Source organism: Euleptes europaea, chromosome 1 (genome assembly GCF_029931775.1).
Source record: "Euleptes europaea isolate rEulEur1 chromosome 1, rEulEur1.hap1, whole genome shotgun sequence".
Classification (NCBI taxonomy): Eukaryota; Metazoa; Chordata; class Lepidosauria; order Squamata; family Sphaerodactylidae; genus Euleptes; species Euleptes europaea.
In genome coordinates this window covers 147,292,324-147,309,378 of record NC_079312.1, presented here as the reverse complement: position 1 = coordinate 147,309,378, position 17,055 = coordinate 147,292,324, and the positions used below count along the sequence as shown (strand labels likewise).

The 17,055-nt window shown below is 46.9% G+C and overlaps 1 protein-coding gene across 1 annotated transcript in view; it reads left to right on the top strand.

Moving 5' to 3' along the window:
• The window catches only part of ACVR1B (activin A receptor type 1B), a 64,112-nt gene that overhangs the window by 23,025 nt on the left and 24,032 nt on the right, over positions 1-17,055 (top strand). The window contains exon 2 of the mRNA XM_056867066.1: positions 1,501-1,740. Within this exon, the coding sequence (XP_056723044.1) occupies positions 1,501-1,740 (240 nt within the window). The remainder of the gene's footprint in view (positions 1-1,500; positions 1,741-17,055) is intronic.

The following is a 17,055-nucleotide window of genomic DNA, read 5'->3' as shown; positions in this document are numbered from 1 at the left end:
CAAACCCCTCAGGAAGATCCCCTTAGTTTTCTCAGCATGAACGTACTTTTCCTCACCACCATAACATCAGCCAGAAGGATTTCAGGTGTGCTTTCCATTCACAAAGAGCTTTGCATATTCCACAAAGACAAGGTAGTATTGCGCCCTGACCCCACTTTCATGCCAAAAGTCAATTCTACTTTTCATAGACAGCAGGAAATCCACTTTCCCTCCTTTCCCCCCAACCGTCAACCTCCAAGGAAAAAGAGTGGCACACTCTTGATGTGCACAGAGCCCTTGGGACCTACATCAATCGTACATTCTCCTTCAGAATTTATGGTGCTCTCTTTATTTCCATTTCAGCCCCAAATAAGGGTCTCAAAATGTCTCAGCCTGCACTGAGTCGCACCGTCAGACGATGTGTTACAGAGGCCTACACAGCTAGTAAATTACCAGTCCCAGATGGCATCACCGCTCATTCCATTCGCAGCGCAGCCACTACTGTGGCCTTGTACAAATGAGCCTCTGTTGAGGAAAACTGCAAGGCAGCCAGCTGGTCCTCAATTATAACTTTTGTGCGGCATTACCAGATTAATACTTTTGCTTCTGCCAATGAGGCATTTGGCAGAAGATTTCTACAGCATATAATAGAAGTAGATTATTAAATCCCACCCGGAAACTTAGTTCTTGGACATCCCAAGCTGCAAGATGCCCTTCCCTCAGAGCGGGAACGGAGCCTTGTTTACTCACCAAGAGGGTTCCTTCCACTCTGAGGTAGAAGGGGCATCTTGCCCACCTGAAGAAGAAACAATAGATACAACCAGGGTGGCTTCATCAACTGGAGCAAGAGATGTTTTACCTTTCTGTAGTCCATCAATGCAACCAGACATGTTAATTCATCTTAAATTGCAGAAAAAAGGACTTAAAGGATACTTACAAATTATTTCTCCTCCTTGTTTATGCCTTCAGTTTTACATGTTATTTCTGTACAGTTCAGTTACATGTTCTTACTGTTATCTACCATTATTATCTGCATTACTCCTGTCTCTATTAGCTTATTAGTGGAAAACTGAAAGCTTAAGATTATTCCCACCAAGGAGACCGGAAGTAGAAAATTAGTCCTGCCTCCCCTAGTAATGGACAGGAATAACTCAAGCTGCAAGATGTCCTTCTACCTCAGAGCGGAAGGAACCCTCTTGGTGAGTAAACAGGGCTCCATTCTCTTATTCCTGATGGAAATTGAGTTCATATAGTATTACAGGGACTCTGAATTGAGTGAGTCATTCTTTTATGGACTTAGACAGATGGGAAGTCTGAGAACTAACAGTAAATGCCTTCCATATTATCTTGGCCTATGGTATTCAAAATGTTTTGCAAATGTTATTAGTTCTTTAAAGCCATTTGTATCTCCCTGAAACCGTGGTGTAAACTGCAACCCTATCTCAAGGGGGAAAGTATCACCCCTTCTGTTTCTGTAGTGTTGGTCATAACAGTTTTTTTCTCTCTCCTTGGTCTCTGTAGCCTTACTGTGTCTGTGCTCTGGTTGCACCCAAGCAAACTCCACATGTGAAACAGATGGTGCCTGCATGGTCTCAATATCAAACTTGAATGGAATCAAGCATCATGTCCGAACGTGTATCCCTGAATCAGATCTTGTTCCTGCTGGAAAACCTTTCTTCTGCCTGAGCTCAGACCACCTGCGCAATACACATTGCTGCTACTCTGACTACTGCAACAAAATTGACCTTATGGTGCCCAGTGGTAAGTAAGGATCTACATAATTGAAGAAGAGTGCTCTGAGGTCCTTTCCAGGCAATTAAAATTAGTTTTATTCTTTGTGTTGTACTCACACTAGCACTAATCTGTCACCAGGATATTTCTCTTTGTTTTTATACTGTCAGGTCAGAAAATGGTGCAGGGAAATAGTGTTGCCATTGCTAATGAAATTAGGTGCAATAATCAGTAGAAGTCCATGATGATGCACTAGAGGGGTAGGTAACAATAGGTGGGGTTCTGTTATTTTCTTTGCTGAGCCTGCTCTTTAGAAGACTACTTGGTGTCTGTCTAGCTGTGTCACAGCTAAAACCAGTCCAGTGCATCATCAGGGATCTGTAGCCTGTCCTGGAAGATGATTCTTTCTTCTGGCAGGCTGTTGGGTAGAGAGGCCTGTCCATGCTCACCCAAGTAATACTGTCACTGGACTAACTTCATCTGCCAAACTATCAAGGATAACTCACCTGGTTCTTGTAGGTTACCCGGCTGTGTGACCGTGGTCTCGGAAAGAAAATACCAAGACCACGGTCACACAGCCCGGATAACCTACAAGAACCAATGAACTCTTACTGTGAAAGCCTTCAACACTATAACTCACCTGCATTTCCTCTAAAATGGTGTGACATGTGCCAGCAATGCCCTTTGTCATTTACATTGGCTGAACTGGATAGTCTGTACTCAAGAGAGTAAATGATTGCAAATCAGATGAGAAAAATGAAAACACTCAGAAATCAGTGCGGGTGTATTTCAACCTCTCAGGATATTTGATATAGACTTAAAGGCTGCAGTATATCAGCAGAAGAGTATCAGACAGAGATTCTTGTAAGATGCTGCTGTTGGAATTCATGTGCAGATTTGACAACTATCAGGCTTTCGATTGTAAAACAGCAGTCCAGTGGCACTTCAGAGACTAAGGTCCTTTATGCATGGGTACTTTGCCTCATGTTCGCCCCCAGACTGACTTGGTTGTTTCTTGGAGAGTTATGTATGACTTTTCCATCCATCAGAATTGACCTCGCACCCACCTGCCCACCCCGCACTTTTCTCGAGTTTTCCTAGTGCTGTTTTGCCATGGATTTGAAGTCTGCTCCATGATAACTTGGTTCAAATTGTAGCTGTTTGCGTGTATAAGGCGTTCGGGTTTCCCATGTTTGCATAATCAGGAACCAACTTAGCTGCACTTGCATGGGCTCCCTTGGAATACATTACAGCACAAAAACAGTTGCAAAGAAAATGCAGAAAGGATTTTCCATTAAGGTCACTTGGCCCAGATAGACTATGCTGGCACTGTTGACAGCCCCCAGAGTAGAATAGCGGTCCCAGGGAACAGAATCTGTGCTCTGGGACTGGAATGACAGCCCCCAGCATGGAATCACAGACCCAGGGAGCAGAATCTGTGCTCTGGGACTGGAATGACAGCCCCCAGAGTGGAATGACACCCTCTGGGTGTAGCAGATGTGTTCTGGGACTAGAATGACAGCCCCAGAGTGGAATGACAGTCCAGTCTGGGGGCTGTCAATCCAGTGCCATAGTAATCTATATGGGCCAAGTGACCTTAATGGATAATACATTCTGCATTTTCTTTGCAGCTGTTTTAGTTCTGTAATGTATTTCAGTGGGGCCCATGCAAGTCAATTGGCAATCCTGGCTCCCATGATCTTCATTGAGCCTTCCAGCCTCTCCCATTGTTTCCAGTAGACAATCCTGCCATTCCTTTTAGTACATCCCTTTGCAGACTACAGTCAATTACAAAGCAGTGTTTTCAAGGGGGAGGGACTCAGACTCTCCGGATTTGTACAGGTGATTCTGCAGCACAAAAACGTACTCCTGATACTCCAGGACTTTCTTCAGGGCAAACAATCACCATGCATAGGATTTTGAGAATTCAGATCAGAAAAGTGTGGATCAAAGGAGCGTCGAACCCAAGTAAAATTCCCATGCACAAAATACCTGCAAAGATCATAAAATCATAGAATCGTAGAGTTGGAAGGGACCACCAAGGTCATCTAGTCCAACACCTGCACAATGCAGGAAATTCACAACTACCTCCTCCACACACACCCAGTGTCCCCTACTCCATGCCCAGAAGATGGCCGAGATGCCCTCCTTCCCATAAACTGCCCAAAGTCATAGAATCAGCATTGCTGACAGCTGGCCATCTAGCCTCTGCCTTAAAAACCTCTCAAGGAAGTCTGTTCCACTGAGGAACCGCTCTGTTAGAAAATTCTTCCTAATGTCTAGATGGAAGCTCTTTTGATTTAATTTCAACCCATTGGTTCTGGTCCGACCTTCTGGGGCAACAGATGTAGAAGCTAATAACATAAGTTACAATATCTTGGGCTCATTCACTTGCCCGTTCTCCAACACATGCCACCATATGTCAACAGTGTTCTGATTCTTATTTCTAACTGGAAAGGGGTCCTTGTTCTCTGACAGACAACCCTCCCCTCCGTGGTAGCCTCGCCTCTACTATAGGAAGCATGTGGACCTTTGTACTGTTGGTTGCCTTAATTACCAAATGGCCTTTCTCCCCTAGTGATTCCCTGAAACATTTGGAGACATAGCAAAAGCTTAACCTTTAATGGGTATGTCTAGAAGCAAAATCAGTGCCTTCTGCAACTGGTTTCAAATTCTACCCCTGCTATGGCGTCATTGGGTGCCCTTGGCCAAGTCACTCATCTCTCTTTTCCACATTTTCCCCATTCTGTAAAACCTGGGTAACACTCCCTCCTACATTTCACAAATGAAGATAGGGACATGTTTGTAACACCCTAGTTATTTTAATAGTAATCACTGCTAGAGCAACCCCACTCCCATTAACACTGTGGAAGGTTGTACTTGGTTGGGTATTTCGAATCATAGAGTTGGAAGTGACCACCAGGGTCATCTAGTCCAACCCCCTGCACAGTGCAGGAAATTCACAACTACTACGTGAAGATTTTAATCTTCCAGGGCGTTCTATTGATGACCTAAAAGACACTATTCCTCCAACAAAATTATTTTAAAGAAAAATCCAGTGCAATATTGCTGCATTAGAGTTCATCAAGAAGTTTAACACCATCCCCCTTACCCGCATTCCTCATTCACTCTAGTTGCTTATACCTTCCATATCCCACCCTTTACAGAGGTTGATTTGGTTGCATTTTATATTAACCCTACTTTGCCCATCTATCAACAGTTGTGAGTAGTCCTCACCTACTGTGAGTGGATTGTTTAGTCTTTTAAACTGGCCTCTCTTTATAAAATACCAGAAGGGCTTCTGTTTTTCTGTTCCACATTCTTTAATTCATTGCCCTTGTGGATGTAGACGTCATGCATCTGATGAAGTGACCTCTGATTAACTAAGTTGTGCTGCAATAAATTTCCTTTGTCTCTAAAATGCCACTGGAGTCCTATCTTATTTTACTGCTATAGACCTTATCTGGAATTATCTCTTTGTATTAAGGTGCCTTAACTGCTAACAGGTTTATTCTAGTGTAAGCAGTCATGGACTAGAGCACCCTTCTTAGCCCACAGATGCTTCTCTTTCTGTACAGCTGCTACTCTTTAAAAAGTCACGAGACTCCTTTTTTGGTTTTGCTGCAGTGGACTAACATTGCTATCTCACTGGAATCAGTGGTACTACCTCTTGGGAGTCTACAGGAAGTAATTATGCTCCTTACAGGTTTATGTACACTATTCTAATCCATTCTGCTTTGCTAATTTGCCAGCATTTGGGAGCAGTCCGTACCCATTCTGATAGTTGGTTATTTTGGTTGGATTTTGTTTTCTTCCGTGCTCTGTAATGGAATGGAACATCTGTGTTTTGAGATACTGGGCCCTTCTTGCCTTTTTGTAATACCCCACCACCACCTCACACAGACAGGTGTGTTCACACTTTTTCTGTTTATACTTCATTTATATATTCCACTGCCAACTGAATATAACACTTTATGCTTAGCTCACAGAATTTTATGCCACAATGAATTTATTACTAGTTGTTAAGGTCCCACAAAACTCTGTTTCATCCTCAGATGTGATTGCTGTTGTTTTTTGTCACAACTTGGTTGCTGTACTTTAGCATTAAATTCCATGTTCATCATTGTGGTCTCTTCAGTCCCACATGGGAACTGGGCATGCGCAGGCCAGCCGTGGAGAAATCTTCATGGAAAGCTTTTAGAAACAAGGGACACTCCTCCTCTGCCCCATGCCGCGACCAACAACTTTTCCTGCCAAAACTGACATGTGATGGAGGGGTAGAGGAGCAGCCATTCCTCAGTTCTCTTTGCCACCATGGAGAGAGGACATGCGGTGAGCTTCTTCGTGTGTTCACAAAATCCTTCATTATCTTCTTTCATCGATTGATCATGTCATTGCAGCTTTCTTGATCATGATGATAGTCTTCAAGACATGTAGTGCCTGTGGAACAAAAATGGCGCCAAATGATGAACATGAGGAGTGCCTCTACTGCCTCGGTGAGGGGCACGTGCCTTCTTCTTGTAAGGCCTGTGCCTTTATCACTCCTACAGCTCGTCAGGTGAGGGCTTGAAGACTCAAGGCCTCCCTCTACAAAAAGTCGCTCCGACCACCTGAGGTATTTGTGGATCGGGCTGGGGTAGTCACTTGCCGGCCTCGGCCTCAGCACCCCCAAGGAGTGATCATGGCTTGGCTCCCTCTGTGAAAAGGGCAGCCTCAGAGCCAAAAAGAAGGCTAAGCACAAGGCTCTAAGTCCTGTTTGAGGAGTAGCCTGGAGCTGTTGACATCGGGAGATGTTGGAACTAACCATCAGAGGCAATCGCCTTGAAGCCATGACTCGCCATCAATGGCGTTGAAGGGCAGAACCAGAGCTGACATAGATGCACTCCCTCACCCACCCATTGATGCCTTCGCATTCAGACTGCAAGGATCCTTCTAAGGAGTCTGATGAGGGTTCTGCGACACTGTTGATGCCTTCCCCTGATGACATGGTAGGTGATTCCTTGCTGGTCCTCCCACGGAGGACATTAAATCTTATAATGAACAAATGTTTAGGGTTGAGATCGATACCTTGGAACCAGAGGAGGTTGACCCCATTATGGATGTTGTCTGTACTGAGGACACAGGCCTGGTGCAACTTCCTATGGTGAAGGGTATCAGAACCATTGGAGTTGCCAACTCGGGGAAACCTGCCTCTAATACGCCAATGGCATGGAAAACTGATAACCTCTACAAAGTCAGAGGCCTATCCTCCCAGTTCTTGTACCAATACCCACAATCTCAATTCCCTGATAGCTGACACCTTACCCACCAAGGAACAACCAGGCCCACATTTCGCCCTCCTTGACAAAGAGGGCAAGGAGGAGAGTGTAAGCTCCTGACCCTTCGAACCAGAAATCACCACAGAGTCATATAGAATCCAAGCAGATGGCTTTTACTGGTCAAAAAGGCAATACAGTGCATACAGGGAACTATGGCAGCTATGAGAGTCTCACTAGGCGAACGATAATATAAGGCAGTAAATGGCGGGAGATTATACAACATCAGCATACACAGACAGAGTCAACTTTCCCAGGAGCAGTATTCCCAGGCCTTGGTATGTGTGGTCGGCCTTGAGGCTAGACAGTACAGTACCGACACAGAAACAATACTGAAACCGAGATAGCAGCCTGACATCCTGCTCCCCTTAAGGCCCCCTCCCAGTCTGCAAGGGGGATGGTCTGTCCGGGTAGGCAGTGTGAAAGGCATCGATTAGTTTGGGGGCGGAGACATCTCGTGCGCGAACCCATTCGTCGTAGGCAGGGGGGAAGTGTTTCCAACGGACCAAATACTGTAGGTTTCCATGGTGAATACGAGAGTCAAGGATTTTGGAGACTTCGAAGTGCTCTTCCCCCCCCACCATAATGGGCTGTTCGGGGGGCGGATCGGGATGCCATTGTGGAGAGGCCGTATGGGGCTTCAGGAGGCTAACATGGAAAACGGGATGCACACGCCTCAGGGTTTTCGGGAGAGCGAATTCCACCGTGACAGGATTTATGACCCGTGTGATCGGGAAAGGGCCAATGAATTTAGCATCGAGTTTAAGACACGGACGGGTGGAACGTAGGTTTTTGGTGGAAAGATAGACCAATTTACCCACTCGCAGTTCGCCCCCGGGGGAACGATGTTTATCAGCTTGTGCTTTGTATTTGCGCTTGGCTCGGTCGAGATTGCTAACGAGCCAAGGCCAAGTGGTACGGAGGGTGTGTGCCCAGGAAGCAACGTCAGGATCTCCCTCCCCCTCCACATTACTTCTGGGCGTAACAGGACTGAAATCCTGTCCATATACTGCATAGAATGGGCTAAAACCTGTAGATTGATGTACAGCATTATTGTAAGCATATTCTGCAAAAGGTAACAGTTCTACCCAGTGATCTTGGTGGTAGTTTACATAACAGCGTAAATAACATTCAAGGACAGCATTTACACGTTCAGTTTGACCATCGGTTTGAGGATGGTATGCAGTAGACAATCCTTGTTCAACCCCCACCAACTTGAGGAATGCTTTCCAAAACTTGGAAACAAAGCCACTGCCGTGGTCACAGATTATTTTGCGCGGAAACGAATGTAATTTGAAGATATGTGTCACGAAGAGGCGGGCCATTTTTTGAGCAGAGGGGATCCCTGCGCATGGAACTAAATGGATTTGCTTGGAAAACAAATCAGTAACAACCCATAACACAGTTTTTCCCCCGCTGAGAGGGAGATCAGTCATAAAGTCCATAGCAATCACTTCCCAAGGTCTGGTGGGTGTTTCTAGAGGTTGCAGTAGCCCCGGGGGTTTGCCTTGTGATCGCTTCACTGTGGCGCAAACAGGGCAGCTGCGAATAAAAGAGTCAACGTCGGAACGCATTCCCCCCCACCAAAATTGTCTGCGCAATAAGTGGAGAGTTTTTAGGAATCCAAAGTGTCCAGCTGTTTTTACTCCATGAGCTAAGTGTAAGACGTCTTTTCGAAGTGCCTTGGGTACATACAATTTAGAGTCTTTGTACCATGAGCCTCCCTGTTCTATTACCCCAGGGGGTAGGGTGTGAGTGGAGCGTTCAGAAAGGCAGTGGTTCCGAAGGGTATTTAAAAAGGATTCGGAGATGGGAACCTTGGCGGGAACCCCCCCCCCCCCCGGCTATAGTAGTCTTAGGACCAGCTATGGGGGTGCTTACGTGCGGTGGTGCGCAGATTGTAGGCGGTAGGGCAGCCGGTGGGGTTGGAGGAGTGGAATCGTCGGTTCGTTGTTGTTGCGAGGGCGGTTGGGTAGCCGCTCGGGTTGGAGGTGCTGGAGAACTGGATCTGGGATGCTGTTGCTGAGATCGAGTTTGCACGGCCAGTACAGGAAGGGCTCCCCTTTGCGTAGGGGTGAACAGAGAGTCAGTTGGTCTTTCGAGTTTTACCGGGTATTGTGGCAACCGGGAGAGGGCATCTGCGAGAACGTTTTGCTTCCCAGGAACATGCTTTAGGACGAAACGAAACTGAGCGAAGAATTCAGCCCAACGTTGTTGTTTTGCTGATAGTTTATGGGACCCCGTGAGGGCAGCTAGATTCTTGTGATCGGTCCAAACCTCGAAGGGGATATTGGACCCCTCTAAGAATTGTCTCCATAGAGTTAGGGCATGGTGAACGGCCGCTGCCTCTTTTTCCCAAATGGGCCAGTTCAATTGTGCGTGCGCAAATTTTCTCGAAAAGTAAGCGCACGGGTGAAGGAGGCCATCCGGACCTTTCTGGAGGAGGGCCCCTCCCATAGCTACATCGGAGGCATCGACTTGCACAATAAACATTTGGTTTGGGTCCGGGTGCTGTAGTACGGGTTCGGATGTGAAGAGGCGTTTGAGAGCCACAAACGTGGCTTGGCATTGATCAGTCCACAGGATTTTTGCGGAGGGTAAGGTAGCTGTGTTTGCTTTCCCTTTGGTTTTTAGGAGATCAGTAATGGGTAGGGCCACTTGGGCGAAGTTAGGAATGAATCCTCGATAAAAGTTTGCAAATCCCAAAAACTGTTGCACTTGCTTGCGGTTGGTGGGAGGAGTCCAATCGAGAACGGCTTGGACTTTGACAGGGTCCATGCGAAGACCTTGGTGGGAGATTATGTATCCTAAAAATGTGAGCTGGCTTTGATGAAACTCGCATTTAGCCAGTTTTGCAAAGAGTTGGTGGTCGCGCAGGCGCTGCAGAACTTCTCGGACTAGAGTTACATGCTCTTCCATGGTTTTTGAATAAATAAGAATGTCGTCTAAGTAAACCACCACCCCGCGATACAGCAAGTCATGAAGGATTTCGTTGATGAGTTGCATAAAGACCCCCGGGGCCCCTTTTAATCCGAACGGCATCACGAGGAATTCATACATACCGAAACAGCTAGAGAAGGCAGTGAGGTGCTCATCTCCTTCGCGGATGCGAACTCGGTAGTAGGCTTCCACCAAGTCTAACTTGGAGAACACCCGGCCCTCCTGTAACTGTCCCAAAATATCAGATATTAATGGGATAGGATAGGCGTTGGTTTGGGTAACCGCATTGAGTTTTCTGAAGTCAATGCATAAACGAAGGTCGCCCTCTTTTTTTCGGACAAAAAACGCGGGGGCCGAGTTCGGGGCATTCGATGGGCGAATGAACCCTCTGGCAAGGTTTTTGTCAAGGAAGTCCCGGAGAACAGTGCGCTCGGAAGCGCTCATAGGGTAAATCTTACTTCTGGTTAATGTGCAGTCCTTGACCACCTCAATTGTACAGTCTGAGGCCCGGTGGGGGGGTAAGGTATCACATTCTTTAAGGTCGAAGACATCCGCAAAGTCTCGATATACCTTAGGTAGGACTGGAAGTGCTGGGACATCGGAGGCCAATGCTGGTACGGGCGGATATAACAGTGCAAAGTTCTGCCGGTGCTGATTGCACATGGGGCTGGCGAAGGAGATAGTGTTTGTTTCCCAGTTAATACTGGGACTATGTCCTTTAATCCAGTTAATACCCAAGACCACTTCAAAACGGATAGGGACTATAGTGAAGTCTATTTGCTCCCAGTGGGAGCCAATTCCCATTGCCACCCCTATGGTGCGGTGATCAACTGGACCCCCCTGGAAATGGCTCCCGTCCATTTGGGCAAATTGGACGGGGGCGGGTAAAGCCTCAGATTCGGCTCTGCGTGCAGCAAAAGTGGCTTCGCTTATGAGAGTGCGACAGCAACCGGAGTCGATTAGTGCTTTGACGGGTAGTTGTGGGCCACCGTTAATGTGTTGTAAAACTGCATCCACGTAGACGGTGGAGTCCACTTCTTTGATTTTGGTAGGAGCATTCGGTTTAACAGGAGGATCCTGAGAGGTCTGTGGAGACGCTCCATTCACCACAGACCGGAGCCGTTTTTTGACAAGTCGAGGGGAGATTCCAGGTTTAAGGCTAGAGAATTCCAAGGATTTTCCTCATCCGAAGAGGGAAAGTTGTCCCCCAATGGGGCACTTGTAATCCGAGACCCGGCGGGGTCGTTGGTAGTAGGCAGGGAGGCTGGGTCTCCGGCATGGAGTGCAGAGGGTGTGGGTCTTCCCGGAGCTGCGCTGCGGGTGGCCGCGGTGCCTCTGCGTGGTGGACGACCTCTGGCGCGGGTCGTCGTGCTGGGACGAAATAATTCATGGCGGTGCGGGCAAACAGCTGCAAAGTGGCCCATTTCTCCGCAAGTAAGACAGGCACCTCTCTGAAATCGGACTTCACGTTCCTGGGGCGGACGTGGAGGATTTCGTGGGACGGGCGGTGGTGCCTTGGATTGAGGCTTTTGGGTGCCTTTTTCCTTGTGCTTTTGACGGACTAGGGAAATAAAGCGTCGGCGGCTTTCCACTTCCTCGGCCAATAGAATCCAGTCTTCAAGGGTATCGGGATCGCCCCGCATGTATGACCAGTTCAGAACGTCAGGGTGCAAGGCTTCCCTGAAATGATGAATTAGGGTGGTCTCAGGCCAGCCTACAATTTTGCTTGCCAGTCGTTGAAATTCATCGGCAAATTCTCGAACTGTAGCAGAGCCTTGTTTTAGTTGTAAGAGTTCCGTTTTGGCTCTTTCCCCCAGGAAGGGGTCTTCAAACCTCCTTCTTAGAGCAGTCATGAAGTTGTTGAGGGAACGAATAGCTCGAGAGCGGGTGTCAAACTGGAGGACCATCCAGTCAGCTGCTTTACCTGTCAGAAGGGAAGCTACATAACGCACCCGGCTATCTTCCGTGGGGAAAAGTTGTCCTTGTTCTCGCATATAACTGTCCACTTGATGCAAGAAACAAGGCAAAGTCTCGAGAGATCCATCGTACGTAGTCCTCAATTTAAGTTGCTTCCAAGGGCCGGGCGCAGGTTGGCCCGGTTGCACGGGTGGTCCGGGCGGAGGAACAACGGGAGCTCCGGGAGGCAAGGGTGGAGCGGGCACATTAGCGGGTGGTTGGGGTGGCTGGATGGGCACCCCCTGACCCGGTATCGGAACAGGCTGTGCTTGGGCTATCAGGGTTTGTTGTAATTGCCTGTTATCCTGAAGCATACGTTCCATTAGTTCTTGGAGTTGATCAACACGGTCGGAGAGCTCCCGATTCTGGGCTCGTAAGAGGTGAACCTCCTCACTTGGGCCACCAGTGAGATGAGGTTTACTGGTCCGGAAGCTCGTGGCCCATTGAGAGCTATCTCCATAAAGATCCTCGTCTTCAGACTCTCCTGAGTCTCGACGTCGGTCAGCCAAACGGCGTGCGCGTTGGGTCCAGGATAGTAGGTCACTCGGAGAGCTTCTCAGCTCCCATCCAAGCGGCAGGCGAACCCCCCTGGGCTCCAGCCTGACTAATAGTACAATAAAGAAGATGATAGATAGCTGCCATAATGTAAGCTCCTGACCCTTCGAACCAGAAATCACCACAGAGTCATATAGAATCCAAGCAGATGGCTTTTACTGGTCAAAAAGGCAATACAGTGCATACAGGGAACTATGGCAGCTATGAGAGTCTCACTAGGTGAACGATAATATAAGGCAGTAAATGGCGGGAGATTATACAACATCAGCATACACAGACAGAGTCAACTTTCCCAGGAGCAGTATTCCCAGGCCTTGGTATGTGTGGTCGGCCTTGAGGCTAGACAGTACAGTACCGACACAGAAACAATACTGAAACCGAGATAGCAGCCTGACAGAGAGCTTATTCTTGCTGTTTCATGGGACTTCGTATCTACAGCCTTGCAGCACTAACGGGGCACTATCAAATGCTCTTGTAGGACAGTTTTTCACAGCTTCTTGATTCCCTTCCGGAAGATACGAAAATGGTGGGTAGGGCCATGCAGGTAGAAGGATAGTTCCTGGGCAGGCACCAGTTGACTGCAGCATGCCATGCTGCCGACTCTGCCAGGAAAACTATGTCCTTGAGTGTCATGCTTATATGTCACTCTTAGCTATGATCCTTGACATTACCTGCAGAGGCTAAAGTCTGCATAGAGTATATGGCCTTTGACAAGAAGGCTCTGTTTCATGAGTCCAGAGATGAAGTTCTCCATAAATTCAGGAAGTACAGGATCATGGCCAGGTCACTAGGGGTTACCCAAAACCCCGCTTCCTCTTCAGGAAAGCATAGATATTCCTAGATATGGGGAGCTCCCTTTTACCATACTAAGTGCTATTGCTTCCAGTCAGCCCCATACCAATCCCATCACAAACAATACTACCCCCCTCAAGAACATAGAAAATACTCCCAGAAGGGCAAAGGGAGGAAGGCTGATAGCACTTCCCCTGTACATTCTTCCACCACAAAATCAGTAGCATGAGTAGAGGTTGCATGTGGTGCCCACTACTCCGACTTGGTGTTTTATGATCATTTTAAACTTTTTATTGTTCCTTGATCAAGTATAACTCAAGATCCTTGGATGTTGTTTATAATAAAATTTGGTTATTTTCTGGAATGGCATGAAACCCCTTCATGTGGTCCCCCACCATCTTTATACCAAGAGGGTTCACCTGAATTACTTCAAGAAATCTCTAAGCTACTGTCCAAGGGTGCCCTTTCTGAAGTACCTTGCTTTGACATACATGATGGTTTTTATTCTAGGTATTTCTTCATGGACCAAAAAGATGGTGGCAAGAGCCCCATATTGGACCTCAGAGGCCTGAATAAATACTTTTGGGTTTGCTCATTCAGAATGGTTTCCATTCCTGATATCGCAGCCTTGCTGGTTAAAGACATGTACTTTGCTGTACTTTACCTTATAGATGCATATTTTCATGTCCATTCATCTTGTAGGAAATATTTGTTGTTTACGTGCAACAACAAACATTACCAGTATAACATGCTTCTCTTTCCTCTCACTATTGCCCCAGGTTTTTTTTCCCATATGTGTGGGTGAAGTAGTGGGATATTTGGATACTCACGGTTGCACGATGTTCCCACACTTGGACGACTGGTTGATAGTTGGACGACTAGTTGACACCTTAGCTGACAATGTCCATGCTATAGTTACCCAATTGCAATCTTTGGGTTTTGTCTTGAACCATGAGAAATCATGGCTCCAGCTAGTAAAAGTCATTGAGTTTATTGGGGCCGTGTTGAATTTGGAGGTGGGCATGCTCCTCCCCCTGTTCCCAAAGGTCAAAGCAATTCAAAAGATGGTAGCATCTTTCACGAAGTACAGATACCAACGCACTGTCAGAGTACAGAAACTTTTGGGTCTTATGAATTCCACCACATCAGTGGTACCTTACGCGTACATATGTATGCACCTGCCCTCAAAATTTATTTAGTCAGCATTTTAAAATTAACATGGAGTCCCAGTGATGAAGGCTGTCTGTCCCTTATTGTGTGATAAGGTGATTTGCCTGGTGGGAGACTGACTCCAACTTATTGCAAGGGTTACCTTTTGAGGTGACAACGCACAATTGCCAGCTCCTCACAGATGCTTCCTTAAGCGGATGGGGTGCTCATTGTGACGGTTTCTCAACAAGGGGGAGATGGTCTGTGGCAGACTCGAGTTCGCACATCAATCTGCTGGAGCTACACGTGTTTAGATACGTGCTTGTTTCTTTTTCAGATCTTTTATGAGGCAAGAAGCTCCTAATCACCATGGACCACGCCATTGCAAAGTTTTATGTCAACAAGCAGGGTGGCATGGGTTCCATGATGCTGTGTCAAGAGGCCTTCCTAATTTGGGAGTAGGCTGTTCAACATCAGATTGCCATTTCTGCTATCCATGTAGCTGGCATCACCAACACTGCGGCAGAAGCCCTCAGCAGGGACCTTTCCTCTCAGCACAAGTGGTCTTTGAATCCATGTTAGCTCACACCCATCTTCAACAACTGGGGTGTCCCTATTTGAGACGTCTTCTCCACAAGCCAGAACACAAAATGTGTTCAGTTTTGTTCCAGGGCTGCCAGGGACCCTCTCTCAATAGGTGGCACCTTCCAACTCATGTACAGCCCCTCAGGTAGAGTTTTCCACTATTCCCACTGCTGCACAAGTTCGTGAGGAAAACAGCAACTGACTGGGCCTCTCTCTGTGATTATGATTGCCCCCTTTTGGCGCAAGAGGTCATGGTTCCCAACTGTGTGGGGAATGATGAAAGGGTGGTATGTTCCTCTCCCTACCAAACAGGACCTGGTTTTAGTGGGCCCAGTTTCCCATCACGACATCCAGTTGCTGCACCTGACAGCTTGGTTGTTTCTCAATCCCTGAACATCTGGTCTGATAGGGTAGCTAACTTGCTCTTGGCCTCACACAAATCTTCAACCAGGAAATCCTACAACTCTAAATGGCTTAGATTTATGTATTGGGCTTTTAATAAAGGGATTACCACTATGAATTCCCCATCTTTTAATTATTTATTTTTATTTCATTTTAGATTTGTAGACCGGCCTCTATCCTTGGCCAAGACCGGGCTCAAAGTGGTATACATCAGACAAGAACATTTATGATAATACAAAGAAGAAAAAACTAATCTTGGTTAAAATTACTAATTTCAATTAAAACAATTTAGACATTTTAAAACAATGGTGCTTAGCTATCTTCACACAGGGCCAAGAACCAGCCTAGGAAAGCAATCAGGGTCCCTCATACAGATCAGATGAAAGAAGAGGGGAGGAGAGGAGGGAGGCCAGCCATGATGGAAAAACCATTACTGCCCTCAACCATAGGCCTCGTGGAACAATTTGGTTTTACAGGCCCTGCGGAACTGTGATAAATCCCTTAGGGTCCTGGTCTCATTTGAGAGGGAGTTCCACCAGGCCAGGGCCAGGATCAAAAAGGCCCTGGTCCTGGTTGAGGACAGCCTGACACTTCTTGGACTGGAGACAACCAGTAAGTCGGTATTAAACGAGCACAATGATCTCTGGGGGGCATAACAGGAGAGACGGTCCTGCAAATATGAAGGTCCCAGATCATTGCCCCAAGTGTTTGGATACTTATTGTGTCTCAAAGATGAAAGTTTGGCAAATTCATCTATTAAAGCTCATTTTGCTGCCTTATCAGTGTTCCATGATGGAATTGACTCTGTTTCTTTATTTGCTAACCCAACATGGAAGAAATTCCTTAAGGGATTGAATAATTTATTCCCTCCAGTCAAAACACCAGTTGTACTGTGGAGCCTAATGCTAGTTCTGACTCACCTGATGACCAAGCCCTTTGAGTCATTGGTGACCTGTGATTTGGCTCACTTGTCCTACAAGGTGACATTTCATGTGGCCATTACCTCGCTGAGGAGGGTCAGTGACATAAGAGCCCTGAGACATGACCCACCATTCACCATATTCCACACTGATAGAGTGGTGTTATGCACCAGGTTGGAGCATCTACCCAAGGTGGCCTTGAAATTCCACACTACCCAAGACATTTCTTTACCTTTGTTTTTCCCCAATCTGCAATCCTCAACAGACAAATATCTCCACACTAGATGTCAGGAGAGCATTATTTTATTTGAAGCATGCACATGAGTTTAGAAAAGACACAAATCTCTTTGTTTTCATGGTCCTCAAAAAGGGGAAACAGTGTCATCCCAGACTCTGTCCAGATAGGTTTCACGATGACTTATGAAACGGCCAAGCGAGACTGCCCTCTGATAACAACGCCCATTCCACAAGAGTGCAAGCATCTGCTGCTGCCTTCTCCATGCAAGTTGACATTCCTTTTCCTTTTATTCCATTCTTTATGGCAAGTTGACATTCAAGGTATCCATAAGGCGGTGATGTGGTCCACACCAATGACCTTCATCTGCCACTACTCCATCGTTGTAGACACTAAGTCTGAGGCAGCTGTTGGGAGAGCAGTGTTATAATCAAGACTTAAATAACACTGCTCACCACTGAGTAGCCACACTCCCACCTCCTGAGTACTGAGCTTG